Here is a 17,631-nt window from a genome sequence, read left to right as displayed (position 1 = left end):
CTGCATCAGCCTCCTAACTGGTCTTCCTGCTTCTGCCTTTGCCTCTCTTGAGAATCTCTTCTCAACAAAGTAATCCCATCAAAATCTAAGAGTGATCCTGTTAAAACAGAAGGAAGATCACTTTCAGCTCTCTATTCAATACTCTCCAACAGTCTCCTCGTCTTACTTGTGCAGAAGCCAAAATTCTTCAAAGGCCTACGGTACCACAGTTGGCTTCATGTCTTAACTGATCCACCTTTTTTCTTCTGCTGTGTACTCAACTGTAGGCTAGCTATGCTGGAATCCTTAAGGATCTTTGAATACATAAGAAATGCTCCTGCTTAGGGCCTTTACACATGATGGAAATGTTCCTCCCTTAAGTAACTGAGTATCACTCTCTTATTTCCTATGTTCAAATGCTTCCTCAGTGAAGTCTCCGCAACCACTCTTCGGAAACTGGACACTTGACTCTCTGCCTACCAGCCCCAGTACTTAAGTGCCCATCATTTAACATATTACATATTATTTCTATTTTAAAAATTGTCTTTCTCCTCCTTCTATAGTGGCAGAAATTTTTGTTGGTTCTTTAAGACTGTACCTTGCATAGCATCTTATTGATCTGTGTCTTGAGCAAGTACTCAAATCAGTGTTTGCCAAACATATGAATGAACCAGTCTGGGGGTTTTAAAAACTGTTCTGCAGTGTTTTAAAATTAATCACTTCTATATAAGTACTTTAATTGCTCAGTTGAACTGGAATCTCTGCAAGAGGATGAAAAGCACTAGGAAAATGAGCATCAAAATCCAACACAATCCCGACAGAGCACCTTCTACATATACCCATCACACTGGCCTCTGTAGCTCATTTTACAGCATGTCCAACTTATTTTGAAAAAAAATTTTTTTAATTTCTGGCAATAAGTCTGTAGTCATGTATGGTAATTTAAAACTTTAAAATAATTACTTCATTGAGATGTAATTCACATCACCCTTTTAAAATGTACAATTTAAGGTCTTTAGTATATTTGCAAGACTATACAGCTATCACTAATGTCTAATTGCAGTATATTTTTATCCTTCCAAAAAGAACACTCACATGTATTACATTTCCTCCTCTCTTCAGTTGCTGTAAACCACTAATCTCTTGTTGCTATGGATGTGCCTGTTCCAGAGACTTCATAGTCGGTTGATCCTCATTATTTGAGGATTCCATATAGGTGAATTTACCTGTTCACTACAATTAATCTGTAACCTCCAAATCAATACGCTCAGTGCTTCTGTGGTCATCTATAAACATCTGCAGAGGTTAAAAGCAGCATACTGTTCAGCATTCCTAAGGGCAAGAAGGCTATGATGTGCCTTATGGAGAAAATGTACTGGTTTGATAAGCCAAATTCAAGCATGAGTTACAGTGGCTGTAAGTCTAACATGACTGAATCATCAATATATATTAAATAAAGTGTATTTAAACAGAAATAGATATAAAGCAAGGTGAGGTACTGATCAGTTGACAAAAATGTGACTTCCTCTAGAAGCAATGGTTCAGTATTTGTTAATTCAGTGTTTGCTGTTTTATAGAACCTAACCACCCTACCACAAATGAGTAATCAATCAACTGTAAAGGGAATCCGACAATATGTAATCTTTTATATCTGACTTCTTTCACTTATCATAATGCCTTCAAGGTTCAATGCTGCATGTATCTGTACATCTTTCCCTTTATTAAGGCTAAATAACATTCTACTGTATGGATATACTACTTTTGTTTATTCACTCATTAGGTGACAGACATTTCCACCTTTTGGCTATTATGAATAATGCTGCTATGAACATTTCTGGACAAGTTCTTGGGTGAATATATACTTTTAATTCTCTTGGTTATTTACCTAGCAGATTAACTGCCAAGTTACATGGTAACTCAATGTCAATTTTTAAAGAAACTGTCCAACTGTTTTCTAAAGTGCTGTATCATTTTACATTCCCACTGGCAATGCATGAGGGTTCCGGTTTCTCCAGATTCTCACCAATACTTATCATTTTCTGCCTTTTTTATTACAGTCATTCTAGTAGGCATGAAGTGATTTTATTGAGGTTCTGATTTGCATTTTCTTAATAACTACTGATACGGAGTTATATATGGTAATGTAAAAGAAGGAAAGAAAGAGGGGAGGGAGGGTGGGTGGGAGGAGGAGAAGGGAGAAAAGGAGAAAGGGAGGAAAGACAGGAAGGGAAAAAGAGAGAAAGAAGGAAAGTTGGAACTCTACCTCAGCTGCTGGAACATGAAACCGTTTAAAGTCTACTGACTTCATCTGTTTCTGGGGACCCTCACTCTTTGTCTGAATGTGGCTTTAACACTGCCATCTACCCAGCCTCCTCAAAGATGGGATCCTGCTTTCCTCTTTGTACCTGGGGGTACAGAGGCCAAAGTTCAAAGTCAATAACCTGAAGGTTGTATCTAGAGTCTCTTAACTCTACAGAAAACTGAGCAAATTATTATTTATGTGCAAATTTAAGAAATAATATAGCTTATCAAAAAATTACAAACTCTTTAACCTAACACATTCAACTCAATAACTCAGAAGCAAATACTTTCTAGATATAGAGTGAGAGAAGAGTCTGGGCTTTTTTGGGGTTTGTTGTTGTTGTTGTTGTTTTTAATCAATTTTGTATCCTAAATCCTTGGCCAGTGCCTAGAATATGCAAGTTCTAAATTAATGATTCAAAGAAAATTATTTTCTGAAATTAAGTTTAGTGTTTAATTGGTCTTACCCTCAAAGGATTTTCATTGAGGTATGGAGGCTCTCCTTCTACCATCTCAATAGCCATGATACCCAGAGACCAGATGTCTACTTTGGGGCCATAAGCTTTCCGTGTAACCACCTCTGGTGCCATCCAGTATGGCGTTCCAACCATGGTACTCCGCTTACTCTGCTCAGGGGTGATCTGGGCACAGAAACCAAAGTCAGCTACAAAACAAAAAAAAAGATACAAAACATCTTGAGTTAATGGTGTCCATGGGTTGTTTTAGGAGTTTACTTTATATGACTTAACGAATTATATTTAAGTATTCAGTCTCTTAGTTTTTAAGAATGTATTAATAAAGTAAACCAGAATGGGCTTACAGATATTTTGAAATTATACACTCTCACTTTTTAACTTTTACTTCCCAAAAGAAGAAGGTAAATTATTAGGAAGGTTTTTATTCTAAACAATTAATTTTATCCTAAAACTTTTAATAAAAAAGTTGAAAAAGATCTAAAAGAAAAAGTAACCAAAGCTGGACACCAAAACTGTGTCCACTGTCAATCAGGCAAAGGTCAGGAAGTGGACACTACTTTTGAAGAACAAAAACAGAAGCTAGAATTAATAAGAAGCATATGAGTCAGCAAGAGAGCCCAGAAAAAGAACACATTTAAGTGCAACTGTACCCACAAGGTCTTCACCAGCATTACTCTATTCCAACCACCTCATTTTATAACTGAGGAGCAGGATACCTAATTTAGAACCCAGCGTTAATTCAGTAGGAAAGTCAAGATAAGAATCTAGAACCGTTTCCTTCCTTCTACTGTTAAACTCATTCTATTCCAGGTGTAAATACTGTTAACATTTAGGACTGTAAGTTCTGGACTTCTGTTACGCATTTCCAAATATACAAAAAATATCTACAAACTGATTGGTTTATTTTACTTAAATATTTTACTTAGGATACTTTGTAAATTGCTTTTTACAACTATTTTTAGAGATCTTTCTGCATTACTATACTAACCTACCTTATTATTCTAACTACACAACTTTACAGAACATAAAAATACCATAATGTTTTTAACCATTTCTGTACTACTAGATTATTTCAGATATTGTTGGTTTTTCTTTACAAGGTTGCAGAGAACATTTTTGTACTTATTGCTGTGCATATGTTCAGCAGTTCTATAGCAGACAGTCTTAAAAAGCAATTGTTAGGTCAAATCATAACATTTATAGCTAAAATGAGTGCTTATAAAACTGTTTCAAGTACCTCATAAGAAAAAACATACCACATTATAACTTTATAATAGGTACATTTATTATTATGACTTCCATTTTACAAATGGCGAAACTGAGGAACACCAAGATCATTGATCTAGTGAGTGGCAGAGCCAGGGTGAAATATTATCCAAAAAGGTCAAATTTAGTTTACCTGTATATCCACCAAAAATGTATGAGAATATCAATTTCTAGCTTTCCCATGAAAATTACAATTATTAACTATATATTTTGACCACCAAATAGAAACTAAATCCTCATTCTTGCAGTTGAATAACCTCTGAAGGATTTTTTTTCCCACTTTTTGGCTGGACTACAGAGCTTATGGGATCTTAGTTCCCCAACCAGGGATTGAACTCATACCCCCTACATTTTAAGTGCAGAGTCTTAACCACTGGACCATCAGGGAAGGCCCTGAAGAATCTATTTTTAAAAAGAGATGTTGAAAAAGGAGCCAAATTCTCTAGGCAAACAGAAGAAATAGTTTTTGGTCTCCTGATCCAAGAAATGTCTTGCATTTTGCATAGTTGGAGAAACTTCAGCAGAAGTTCTTGAATCCTCCAGAAGGCATGGTTGGAACTGAGATTATAGGCAGCAGAGGAAGAGAGTTTTTTTTTCCCCCATGACTCTATCATGTCTGATACAGAAGACAATTAGGGAAAGGGGTTTACAGACGATTTTCTCCCTAAAAATGTCATCTCTGACGTCTGGGTCACACAGGCCTCTCCTAATTAGACCACCATCTACCAAATTCAAAGAAAGACGAACAGCATAATGAGAAAAATCAACCCCAACAGGTAGCAGAGACAAATCCAAGTTTATGTTTGGGAGACAGCACCAACATTACAATAGTACCAGGCACTGCTCCTCAGTGTTTTCCATTTTTGGTACTCAGAAGAATTCTCTGAGATAGGTACTATTATTTTCCTTATCATACAAATGAGGAAACAAACATAAACAGATTACATAATTCCACCCCAAATTATTCAGCAAGTAGTAGTAGATCCACTATTTAAACTCAAGCTGTCCAGCTGAAGGTCCGTATCTTTTTACTACTATTCTCCCCCACTCCATGTATTGTCATAAAAATGTTAATAGCAGGAAAGAGTTTTTACTTAAACAAAAGGCAGAAAATTATAAGTAACATAAATGTTATCTGTTCACTTGTTACTCACTAAGTTTAACAGATCCTTCCATGCCCAAAAGCACATTGTCACTTTTGATGTCTCTGTGGATCACTTGATTAGCATGTAAAAACTCCAATGCCTGTAAACACTGAACAGAAGAAAAACACCTATCAATGAAATAGTCCCTGAAAAGTCTAAGGGAAGTTCATATATATTACTTACCTGAGTACCACCTCTAGTATCTAGTAGAAGACACTCTAATAATACATTTACAAAGAAAAAAAATTCTGTCACATGCAAAGTTACAAAAATAAGACACCTTAAATAATTAGATCCTGCTCTTCCTACTCTGTTCTTATCCAGAAACAACTACTAAATAATGTCTTATCTAGTCTTATTTCTGCCACGGGTTATTTAATACCGTAAGAATATCACTTAGTCTTCAATGTTCTCATTTATGAAATGAATGGGTGGGTCAATATGATTTCTAGGCCTGTTCAGGTTTAAATTTAAATGTCTAAAGGTACACAGCACTTGGTAAACACGCACAAGGCTTTTTAGACATCATTTCAGCAGTAACGGGGACTTCCCAGCTGGTTCAGTGGTAAAGAATGCCTGCCAAAGTAGGAGCCACAGGAGATGCAGGTTCGATCCCTGGGTAGGGAAGATCCCCTAGAGGAGGAAATGGCAACCCATTCCCGTATTCTTGCCTAGAGAATTTTAAGGACAAAGGAGTCTGGCAGGCCACAATCCATGGGGTTGCAAAGAATCAGACGTGACTGAGTGATTAACACTTTCACTTTCAACAGTAAAGGATAAACTTGTAATCATTTCTATCTGAATCTGAGATACTCAGAAGTCTAATCAATATAAGACACTGGGTAGTCTGGTTCTCTCCAGTTCTTCAGTGTGATGTAAAATGTTTTCTTCCTTTCTTCTATGGTAGGTTTCACATAAAGCTATATCCATATCCTAGATACTATGCCATATTTCAGAAAGCACTGAGTCGAAAGAGCAGAAAAAGTACTCTCACTTCCTTAAAAGCAGAATGAGGTTAAATTTTTTAAATCTGCTTGCTAAGATTTTTTAATGTAAACCGCATATAAATTGTAACTTGGAAAAAGCTGTGTTTTTATTTCTTACCCACATTAAAGTAGAACAACAAATGAAGTCTGTACATCTTTACAACTAAAAATCTCATTCAAAACACTGCACTACTCAAAGAAAAAAACTAGTACTGTGTCACATTCACCAAGCATTTAAGCAGATTTTTGAAAAGAATAAATCCCCAGAAAAATATTTGTAGGAATAAACAGAAGAACTCTTAAAATAACTTTATACCAATTAGGAATAAATAGAGGAACTCTTAAAATAACTTTACACCAAGTATGAAAAAAAATATTAGAAAAACAAATTAAGTATAAATAAACTCTTGTTTTTATCAACTTTTAAGTGACCAAACATTCTTCATTTTTTCAAACGTTCATTGTTAAGGGATATATTATTAAACTATCATATTTAAAAGTATTAAAAAATTCTTATTTCCATCCTTCCTGAAACAATCAGGAGGAATATCCATTAAATGAAGCATAACTACACCAGAATTAAAATCTTCGAAGAATACTTTTTTAAAAAAAATGCCAAATAAAAGATGAAAAAAGAAAAACATCACATATATTGTTCTTACATGAACAAAGGTTATAATTTATTTATAATTCACTGTAAAAATGAGGGAAGCCTAACCACAGGAAACATAACAGTTGTAAAGAACTGTCACAATTTTGTCCTTTGTGATGATGATTCCTAGGATTCGAAGTAGTGTCTCAGTTTTAATGTCAGTCTCATTAACCTAAGTTTCATCCATAGGAAAAAGATTACACGGAAGAAAGAAAGGCTCATTTTTGGCTTAGATGTAGGCAATGTGACAGAATTCTACTGGCCTAAACAAACAGTGTGCCTCAAAATTCATTAATGAATATCATTTCATTGGTCACCTTTAAGGAAATCAATAAACCCACAAGCAGACATTAATTAATACCTAGGGAGAAGATGTGTGCCACTTTGTCCGTGTTTCCACTGTTGAGTGGTATATTTTTAATGGCACCCACTCTTACCCTCAAAAGTATCCTACTTGAATAAATAAATATTTCCCTTTTTTCAATTCAGTTAACCACATGTTACTGTAACTTATCAAAAAGGGAGCAAACTCACCTCTCTGCACACAGCAGCTATCTGGGCTTCATCCATGCATGTCTCTGTGACAACATCAGTAAGGGATCCTCCGGCCAGGTACTCCATGACCACAAACAATTCATCTCCTACCAGGTAACTAAAAGAGAACATACAAAATACATCCACACTTTCACTTTTTCTAAATACATGGCACTCTATATTGAAGATTTCAATTATCAGACACCCTGATAAAAAAAACCCAGAAAGCTGGTAGCTTTGATAGTTAGGAAGAACACTGAAAAGGTGCTTTGTACCAGCACAGAAAAGCAACAGAAGGTCATTATGATTTTCCTAAATCACTTTAAAATTTACCCACAATTCTAACTTGAGTGTGTACATAGATTATTCCAGTTAATATAACCCTGTATGGTATGAATTTCCAGATGATGGAGGCTTCCAGGAGATGGAGACCTGGAAAGGTTAGGTAACTCATACAAGGTCACATAGCCAGTAGGTGACAGAACCAGAATCTGAAACTAAACACAATGGTTCCAAAGCTTATGGCTTACCTTAACCACCCATGCTTTACTGACTTGTTAAAAGCAGAGAAATGTACCTGGAAAGTTTATTTCTATGAACATGGTCTCCAGAGGTAGGCCTAAAGTCTAAAAGTATGTTTTCTCTTACTCCATTCAAAACAAATTTAAATACGGAAATTAAAAAAAATCACCTATAATTCCCTATCTCCAATACAATCACTATTGTAATTCTCACTTATTTTTCTACTATTCTTCTTTCATTCACATAGACATCCTGCTTTAAAAACAAATCTGTTGTAAGGGAATTTCCTGTTGGCCCAGTGATCAGGACTTCGTACTCTCACTGCCAACCCGTGGGCAGGGAACTAAAATCCCATATGCTGCATAGTGTGGCCAAAAAAACAAAGGCTGTAAAATACATAATTATCTCTTCTATTTTTTGTTCTGTTATTTGACATCAATTCCTAAATTATATGAGGTTTTGATAAACATGTTATTTTCCCAAGACAAAATCTGAAATAAAATTGACCTGAAAGTTTAAAAATTGAGTGGTCAATCACCTCTGTATCAAGACATGAATCACAGCCAATCTTTCCTTAGTGTTTCTGCTCCTGATCATTTGGACTTGTTATGAGCACTAGTAGCAGTGTCCTCCATTTAACTGCCTTCTCTTGATTGCCAACTGATACCTAAGTAGAAAAGGGACGTTCTAAACTGTAACATGGGCTTCCCTGGTGGCTCAGTTGGTAAAGAACGCACCAGCAATGTGGGAGACCTGGGTTCAATCCCTAGGTTGGGACGATTCCCTGGAGGAGGGCATGGCAACCCACTCCAGTATTCTTGCCTGGAGAATCCCCAAAGACAGAGGAGCATGGCGGGCTACAGTCTATGGAGTCGCAGAGTCAGACACGACTCACTGACTAAGATCACAAACTGTAACATGCTATTTTCACCTCTCTCCCTACTTTGAGTTTACTTTTCAGTGTTGACACTCAACCCTAGTCTGGCTAATCTCCAAAACCATTTTTCTCCCAATGTTTAAGAAATACTTCTATTTACCTGTCCAAGAAATTAACTATGTTGGGATTCTTTAATTCTTTCATCACCAGAATCTCATTAATGATCAATTCCTTCTTTGGCTGTTTCTGTAAATTAATCTGCTTAATAGCAACCTATGGTGGAAACAGGAAAAAAAATCAGAACAAGCTTCCTAATTCTCTTAGAAAATCATAAACACTAATAAGTTAATCATCTAATTTATTACGTACATCCTATTCAGTGAGATTATAATTTACTCATAGGCAGTGCTTTAACTTCCACACTGTCTATGCACAATTCTTTGTAATACAGAAGCCCTGGTATTTTCGGATTTCTCTTGAAATCTAAACCCAAGGTCAGTCCAGTGCCAGGAATTAATCCTCTTTTCATCCAAACTAGGAAAATAGTTTTTAAAATATTTATTTATGAAACTAAACACATAATTAATTACTTCTTTTTTCCCCTCAGTAAGGAAGATACTATAAAATTCTCTAGAGCAATCCTTCAACATATTCAACTGAAAAAGAAATTCCTCATTGATTATTCACAGGCAGATCTAGGTTCTGCCTATAGTAAAAGCTAATGGTAACACCCAGAAGTAGGAAAAAGTTGCTTACCTCTTGTCCCAATGCCACATCTGTAGCAGTGAAAACTGTGCCAGAAGCCCTAGGGAAAAAAAAGACACAAACAGATTTAAGATTTCTAAATCATTCTCATTTATAACATCCAAAGACTTTATACTCAAAACAACTGAAAGGGGGTTAAAGAACACCGAAGACTGAACATCTTTAAAAAAGGTAAAAGCAAAAACAAAGGGGGGAAGAATAAGAAAGAGGTAATCCTTGTGGCCAAAACTTATATTAGAAATTTGTCATAAATTTCAGACCTACAAAAACATAGAAAAAAGATCAGACAAAAAGAAATCAGTAACATATACTCATGGATTTATTTCCCTTCTTAAGAAACAAAGAACTACAAACAAATTTAAAGGTTCTTATGTGGCCTTTCCACAGGCATCTGCCCTCTTCCCCAAAGTAACCTGTGCTGGACATTCACTCTGTATTCAATGTGCATAATTGCTACATGCTTCTCTATACTTTACTAAGGACACAGATGTGTACCACTACAGAAGATATTTAATGTATTTTTAAAACTTCATATAAATGATTTCATTTTATGTATTTTCCTATAATTTGCTTTTCTGATTCAACACTGAATTGAGAACTATAGTCTAAGGGGTTGGAGAGTCAGACATGACTAAGCAACCAACACTTTCACTTTTTCATACTGCTGCTGCTGCTAAGTCGCTTCAGTCATGTCCGACTGTGTGACCCCAGAGACGGCGGCCCACCAGGCTCCTCTGTCCATGGGATTCTCCAGGCAAGAACACTGGGGTGGGTTGCCATTTCCTTCTCTAATGCATGAAGGTGAAAAGTGAAAGTGAAGTCGCTCAGTCGTGTCCGAGTCTTAGCGACCCCATGGACTGCAGCCTACCAGGCTCCTCCGTCCATGGGATTTTCCAGGCAAGAGTACTGGAGTGGGGTGCCATTGCCTTCTCCACTTTTTCATACTATTATTTATTTATCCATTATCAGGCTCAAGGATACGAACATGATTTTCAATTTTTTTGTTATTAAAACCAGAAGTGCAATTAAATTTTACTTTTAAAAGGAAATTCGTAAGTTTTCAAAAAGACTTAAGCTCACTGTCAAAACTTACAGAATACTTTCCAGAATTAACATTAAGAATTCAAGATGTTCATTTGCTCTCAAGCAATAGAGAAGAAAAAATTTCACTTAGCATAGTTTTAAAATACAAATTATTGGGAATTCCCTGAGAGGCCAGTGGTTAGGACTCTGAGCTTCCACAGTGGGAGACCTGGATTTGATCCCTGGTCAGGAACTAACATCCCATAAGTCACATGGCATGGCCATAAAATAAATAAAGAAACAAATAATAATTATTAAAAATACAAACTATTGAACAAAATCAGAAGGGCAGTAGAATTAAGGATTCATACTCATGATGTGACTAAAAGGCATTTAAACAAAGAAAACACTATAAACTTGTAGTAAATTTTCTTACTGTCCTTTAAATATTTGCTGGACAATTTCCCCACCCATCTAATCTCTTACCACCAATGTGAAATCACACTTAAGAAGCAGCAATGTACTGCTAGGTAGTACAGTATTTTAATAGCATCTAGAAATAAGTTCATTACTTTTACACAAATCCAAGACTACTACTCAGAGAATACCCTAAGTGTTCAATGTCAGTAAGCAAAAGAGCTATCAAGCTGGACATCTAGAAAACAATGAATATTCTGTTAATACAGTCACAAATACTTACCCTTGCCCAATTTTTTCATATCTTGTGTATTTTTTCTTAGGGTCACCTATGCTTACAATAGTTCCTATTTTAAACAAAAACAACAAAAATTTAGAAACTCAGTCAAGCATTTTAAAATTGTAAACTAATTCTGATAACATTATTTCTTTTAATAAACCCCACTGATTTTAGAACATACATAACACTAAGTTTCAAAAATAACCTATGCTTCAAACACAAAGAAATAAATAAAAATTTAAAGGTAACAGAAGCAAGAAGATACATTATTTACACTAGGTTAGACCTCCTAACTAACGTCTTGATTATCTTAACACTTTGTAAAAAATGACATTACAGAATGACCAACTATACTAGTTTTCCTGAGACTCAGGGGGTTCTTAGGATGTGGCATGTTAAGTTGTAAAACTTAACCGGTCAATTCCTGCCGAGAGGACAAGTTGGTCATCCTACTTTTCATACTCCACTGAAATGTATCAATATTAAAGTAACAGTAAGTTATAAAACTACTTACTATGAGAAAAAAATATATATAAAATATCCAAATGAAAAACCCTAATGGCTTTTCTAACTCTTCTCCTATATCTATCTTTCAATATATTTAGTAAATCACTTATTACTATAAAGATTACTCTAATATAAACTAATCTGTTTAAGAAAAGTTCACAAAGCACAACTAAGAAACAGGTCTTAAAATTAGGATTTTGTTAAAAAAAAAAAAAAGGTATGATTTTGTACATAAAATCCTAACATAGTCTTATTACAACTAAGTCCAAGCATGAGAAAATCACACTAAGTTTTCACTTAAACTTTCACAAGGTAAAAGGAGAGAGGGGCATATCAAAGAAATTCACAAAAATAAACCAATTTTATATAGGTACTCAGCCTCAAGCCTATAGCCAATCTGTAATATTTTTCCTTGATGCCTCCAGGTCAGTGTCCTTTACAACTCTAGTGGCTATAGACTTGTAATGAGATACTACTGCTACCCTCTCTCTGGCCTGTGTGTATTATTTCCAGGGCTTGATCCAGGCCAATGATAGTTGATGGATGAAAATGGAGGAAAAAAATACATTTTATGCTTACACATATTATCTAGATAAGACATTTGGTTTAGTTATTTAGGGACATTTTGTATTCTACAGGTGTGCATAAATATATACACACTTCCTTTGATAAAGTTTCCAATTAGGACCCTGAGATTTGGCCCTCTGAAATATTGCTTCCCAAAATACTGACTATTGCAAAGACTACTCACAAGTCGGCACATAATAATAAGCAGGCAAAGAAGAGTATTATTTTAGCTTTACTACATTAACTGAATCTGTTGTTCCTAGGAGAAAACAATTTAAGCCAAAATATAAAGTATAAATTAGGACCCATCAAGGCCAAATGTTTCAGGGGCTGTTAATAATTTAAGAATAATGTAAAATGTAGGCAACATACTTAATTTCTCCATAATCTCTTCATCTGTCATTTTGGCCTTCTTTTTCTGTTTGTCTGAAGTCTTGGCACCACCATCAACATTAGAATCACCAACTGGTGCAGGAATAGGATCAATTACAGATCGTGTATAAATCTGCAGAGAAACAGTTAATTACTAAGACTTGAAGAAAAATATTTTTAGGTATTCTTAACTGGCACACTATTCAGTTCTTTGATTTTTGACAAAAACTAAGTTGTTTTCAGTGTTCTAAAGAATGAGAGTAATACCTTCAGACTTGTTTTACTAAAGATGGGTAACTAAGAGGCAATGTAAAACATTTTTCTTAGGAACATCATATACATATGTTAAAAGTTTGTATAGCAAAACAGAAGATTTGTAAATGAAATTTAAGTGCAGTCAGATAAAAAATAATGTGCCAGAAATGAAGCAGAAAGAAATACAACTTTAAAAATCATATTTTTCTAAAAGAGAGAAATAAAGAACAAAATAATGGAAATCCTGATGTTGCAATGTGAAAGTGTCAGTCACTCAGTCATGTCTGACTCTTTGCAACCCCACGTACTATAGCCCCCCAGGCTCTTCTGTCCATGGAGTTCTCCAGGCAAGAATACTGCAGTGGGTTGCCATTTCCTTCTCCAGGGGATATTCCCAATACAGGGATTGAACCCAGTGTCCTGCACTGTAGGCAGATTCTCTTCTATCTGAGCCACTAGGGAAGCCTAACTATTATTAATTTCCACAAAAATTTTTACACAAATATAATTTCTATCATTTCATTTCAAAGAGTCAAGTCTAAATGTAAAGAAAATAGAGCCCTGTATCGATGAGGATACAATGGCAGTCAGAGTTTTATACCTGTTTACTGTGCCAACACCTCACCACGGTCTACTTACTTTATCTCTGTTAGTATAGGGAGTAGGACAGGACTCTTGCTGTCTCTATCTAATATTGTTATTGTTAAAATTCTCCCATATCTGTTACAAATTTCACTCCTGGCAGCCTCTTGAATGATACTCATGTTTTAACAGAAATGTTAAATGGGAGATAAATTACATGCTTTGGATAAGAGGTAAGATCCAAGTTCAAGTTCTAGACTTAGTACTTTTCTGCACTGAGATAAACAGAGAAAGGCAGAGAGACAGATGAGTTCTCTGGAAGAGATGGGGTAATGCAGAAAGAAAACACAACATGCATTTTAACTTTTAAAGACCCATTCAACTTTTATTTTCAAAAAAACTAGTTTTTTGATGAATGGTATTTAGGTAAAGATCTCCTACTCAAATCCCCCATATAAAATATTTTCAGCAGGAGGACTTTTTAAAAATCGTGCATGCATGTATGCTCAGTCATGTCCGACTATTTGTGACCCTGTGGACTGTAGCCCACCAGGCTCCTCTGTCTGTGATATTTCCCAGGCAAGCATACTGGAGTGGGTTGCCATTTACTTCTCCAGGGAATCTTCCCGACCCAGAGATCATCTCCTGCATTGACAGGTGGATTCTTTACCACTGAGGCCAACTGGGAAACCCTTTTAAAAACCACTGGAAATCAAATACAGACTGCTGTTTTTTAAAACTCACATGCACAGACATACAACCCAGTTCATTAATCAGAAACTCACTGATTTCGTATGATCTGGTCGTGGAGCAATAACAGGAGGAAGAGCCTCTTCATCATCGTCATCTTCCTCTGTTACTACTGCTGATGTTTCCGATCCCTTGGTATTCAGCTGCATTTATCACATAAGCAAAGTAAGGGAGACAAGTCAAACATAACAATAGATGAAAATACAACTATCTCTTTTTTTAACATACTTGAAAATATATTTATTAGCTCACTTCAAAGCAATAAAACCTTACTGGTTCTAATCTAATCATTTTTAAAGGTAATAAAAGTTTATGAAACAAATGTATACAGTAAATACCAAGTATTCTTAAGACAGAACACTATATAGAGAATTTTATATCTTTTAAGCAAGCTCACAAAGTAAACAATCACTTTATTTGTTAAGACCAAAAACAAAAATCCTCTGGGCTTTGTATAAGTCAGAGTTTTTCAGTTATTTAAAACAGCCTGATTCACCAGAAAAAGTGTTGGCTAACAAAGCAAAAGAGCAAGGCATTATCCTTTATACAGTGTATTATTTGCAAGGTGGGTGCTAGATATGGATTTTACATGTTGTTACATATAGTGTTCAAATAACTCCAGGAGATGGTTTCCTCCAAACTGAGGAACTGAAAATAAAACAGCTATTATTTGCAGGAGGTGTTTGTGCTTACATGGTAACTTAGATGAAGTCTCAGACAACTTTGAAGATTCTGACAGGCTTCTTATTGTTCAGTAGATTTCCATAGTTTAGATTCGGTAAGATGGTGCCAGAGGAAAACGCTGGCAAGTTCTTTGTATTCATGGTTATACATGAAAACATTATCAAAAGTAACTAAATTGCTCTAACAATCCTAAGTTTTAGTTACTATAAGCCTCATTGGAGGAAATTCTATTTGCTTAACAGAGATTCCTCAACTAATCAAGTACCTATCTAAAAGCATATATCAAGTAGTTATTTCTGAAGGCTGTAATTTATTTTGGAAAGTAAAATAAAAACTAAGATTTGTTTTGGGTAACTTAAAACAAGAACTATAAGAAATAACATATTAACTTACTGCTGGTGTTCCAGAAGGGAAGCCATCTTTCTCTGAATATAAAAGAGAAAAAAATGCTAACTGAACAATTCAAAAAATAAAGTGACTTTTACACAATAAAGGAAGAAAAGACAAAAGCAAAGTAAGTGAAACGTTCTTACACTGGTATCATTTTGAGTTTAATTAAAACTTAAGAAAAATAATATCAGTTTTTAAAAGACTTTACATAAGACCAAAAACCTCAAATTTAATGAAACTCTGTAAATTTGCTCTAAAAGTCACTGAATTGCAAACATCAAGTGGGTGAATTTTAGAGCATAAAATTATACCTTAATAAAAAATTTTATTGGAAACTAAACAGAAGTTTATTCATAATGATATTTTTCTCCAGCAAACTGCCTATCACGGAACTTAGAGAAACCAACAGTAATTGTATAAAGGAAAATTTTTGACATAAATTTTGATCAATATGAAAGCAAATCCCTGAAGGCAAAACCACAGTTCATGAAGTCTAAATACCACAATATTCATTCTGGAGTTAGAACAGCAAATTTTGTATTATCCTTTAAAATGCCCAGATACACAAATACACAAACATACCATTTTCTGTTCAGACACTGATTTAAAAAAATTATTCATTTATACATTATTCATTTAACTGCATTTACTAATTGCAGTTGGGAATAAATCTGACCTTTTGCTAAGGACGTACTACTAGACTACGTAAAAAAGGTCTAAATATGGCAAGTGGACCTTATTGGTTCTGAAAGGATATAATCAAATAAGTACAATCAATTAAAACTAAATGTATAATCTTAGCTCAATCATATTATTTCTTAAAACTACATGTATGACTTAAGAGGGGAAAGAAACATATTCAATGATAACCCATGATGTAATTAGCAAAATCCGCACTGAGGGAAAACAGGACAAATGATTCTTTAACAAATAAACGGTAAGGAAAAGACAGCATGAGTGCTAATGTAAGGGCAGGAAGCCTACATAACAAAGAGATTCAAGAGACACAATAATTGACTGTAATGTATGGATTTTTTTTCTAGTCCTTATTTGAACAAATGAACTTAAAAAAAAAAAAAATCCACTATTCTCCAGTTCCTACCTGATGATATTCCAAATCTGAGGAATAAATTCTTTGAGTTCCAAAACTTATATTTATACATGTGATGGGTTTCAATTTTTGAGTGGAAAACATTTTTTATTTCAAAGTCTGTGCATTTATATACAGTAAAATAACCTGTCCCACTAGCAATAAATATATTTCTAGTTTGAACATGTCTGCAAATCAGCCTCTTTCCCATCTGTTGCTGGAACTCATTCAAAAGCAGTGAAGAGAAAAAACAAATAAACAAAAGGCCAAAATATCTACTTTTGGCAAAACTAAGAGATTAATATAATCTCCAGACTCCAAATTGTACACAAGAGCTGCCCCCTATTGGTTTACAAAAGGCAGATCTATGCAGGGGAAAAAGTAAAGACAACCACCACAACTTAGCTCTTATTCTTCCAGAAGCAATCTTTTTATCTAGAAGTGCTCCGTAACTCTCCAATCCCAGTTAAGTGAGCCTGTTACCATGGTCTGATGTCTTACCAGGAGGAGTAAAGCTCAGATATTTCTGCTTCACTGTATTAGAGTCATAGAACTTCAAGACATCCAGCACTGCCTGAGGATTCTTCTTTTGCTCTAGTTTGGTGATATTGGAGGTCTGCAGTAATCGAGCCCACTGTTCTGGCATGCCCTAATGAAAAGATATTCAGAAATTAGCTGTTTTGAATTGCTCTAATAAGACCAATTTCCAGAGGAAAGTGACAAAATATATAAAACAAATCAACCTACACAATTGCAGGTTTGACTAAATTCTAAAAGGTCTAGTCTTCTAAATCTATATATGTTGCAAATTATAATCAAGAGCCTCAGCTCCCTAGGAAAAGGACACATCCAACCACAAACACTTCTGTACAAAGAGAAAAGCACTAAGAATTCAGTTTATATGTGGACAGAAAAGAATACTTGAAGGAAAAGCTTGAGCTCTGCTTTATAAATGCATTCCACCTAGGTAAACTTACAGTGAATTCTCCAGTAACAGCATCAAAGCCAACATGGATGGTATGCTCAAAATCAGACGGAGGAGAAATTTCTGGCCTTTCCTTCTCTTTCTTCTTACTTCCTAGAAGGCATTAAAAAAAAAAGCCTTTTAAAAGGTACTCGTAATCATGTTTATAGTCTTCCCCAAACAGATTAGGAACAAAATTATTCTAAAAAAGAGATTTTCCCTAAAAACACTGGCTGATAGGAAGCTG

The 17,631-nt window shown here is 35.0% G+C and overlaps 1 protein-coding gene across 2 annotated transcripts in view; it reads right to left on the bottom strand.

Moving 5' to 3' along the window:
• The window catches only part of PAK2 (p21 (RAC1) activated kinase 2), a 92,665-nt gene that overhangs the window by 15,853 nt on the left and 59,181 nt on the right, over positions 1 to 17,631 (bottom strand). For both annotated transcript variants that reach the window (XM_006054231.4, XM_044943215.2), the window contains exons 3-13: positions 17,398 to 17,498; positions 16,922 to 17,069; positions 15,334 to 15,365; positions 14,292 to 14,399; positions 12,670 to 12,802; positions 11,227 to 11,290; positions 9,495 to 9,543; positions 8,899 to 9,011; positions 7,340 to 7,457; positions 5,177 to 5,276; positions 2,748 to 2,944 (exon numbers count right to left, since the gene is read on the bottom strand). In XM_006054231.4, the coding sequence (XP_006054293.1) occupies positions 2,748 to 2,944; positions 5,177 to 5,276; positions 7,340 to 7,457; positions 8,899 to 9,011; positions 9,495 to 9,543; positions 11,227 to 11,290; positions 12,670 to 12,802; positions 14,292 to 14,399; positions 15,334 to 15,365; positions 16,922 to 17,069; positions 17,398 to 17,498 (1,163 nt within the window). The remainder of the gene's footprint in view (positions 1 to 2,747; positions 2,945 to 5,176; positions 5,277 to 7,339; positions 7,458 to 8,898; positions 9,012 to 9,494; positions 9,544 to 11,226; positions 11,291 to 12,669; positions 12,803 to 14,291; positions 14,400 to 15,333; positions 15,366 to 16,921; positions 17,070 to 17,397; positions 17,499 to 17,631) is intronic.

Source organism: Bubalus bubalis, chromosome 1 (assembly GCF_019923935.1).
Source record: "Bubalus bubalis isolate 160015118507 breed Murrah chromosome 1, NDDB_SH_1, whole genome shotgun sequence".
Lineage (NCBI taxonomy): Eukaryota > Metazoa > Chordata > Mammalia > Artiodactyla > Bovidae > Bubalus > Bubalus bubalis.
This window is presented reverse-complemented; position numbering and strand designations above follow the sequence as displayed.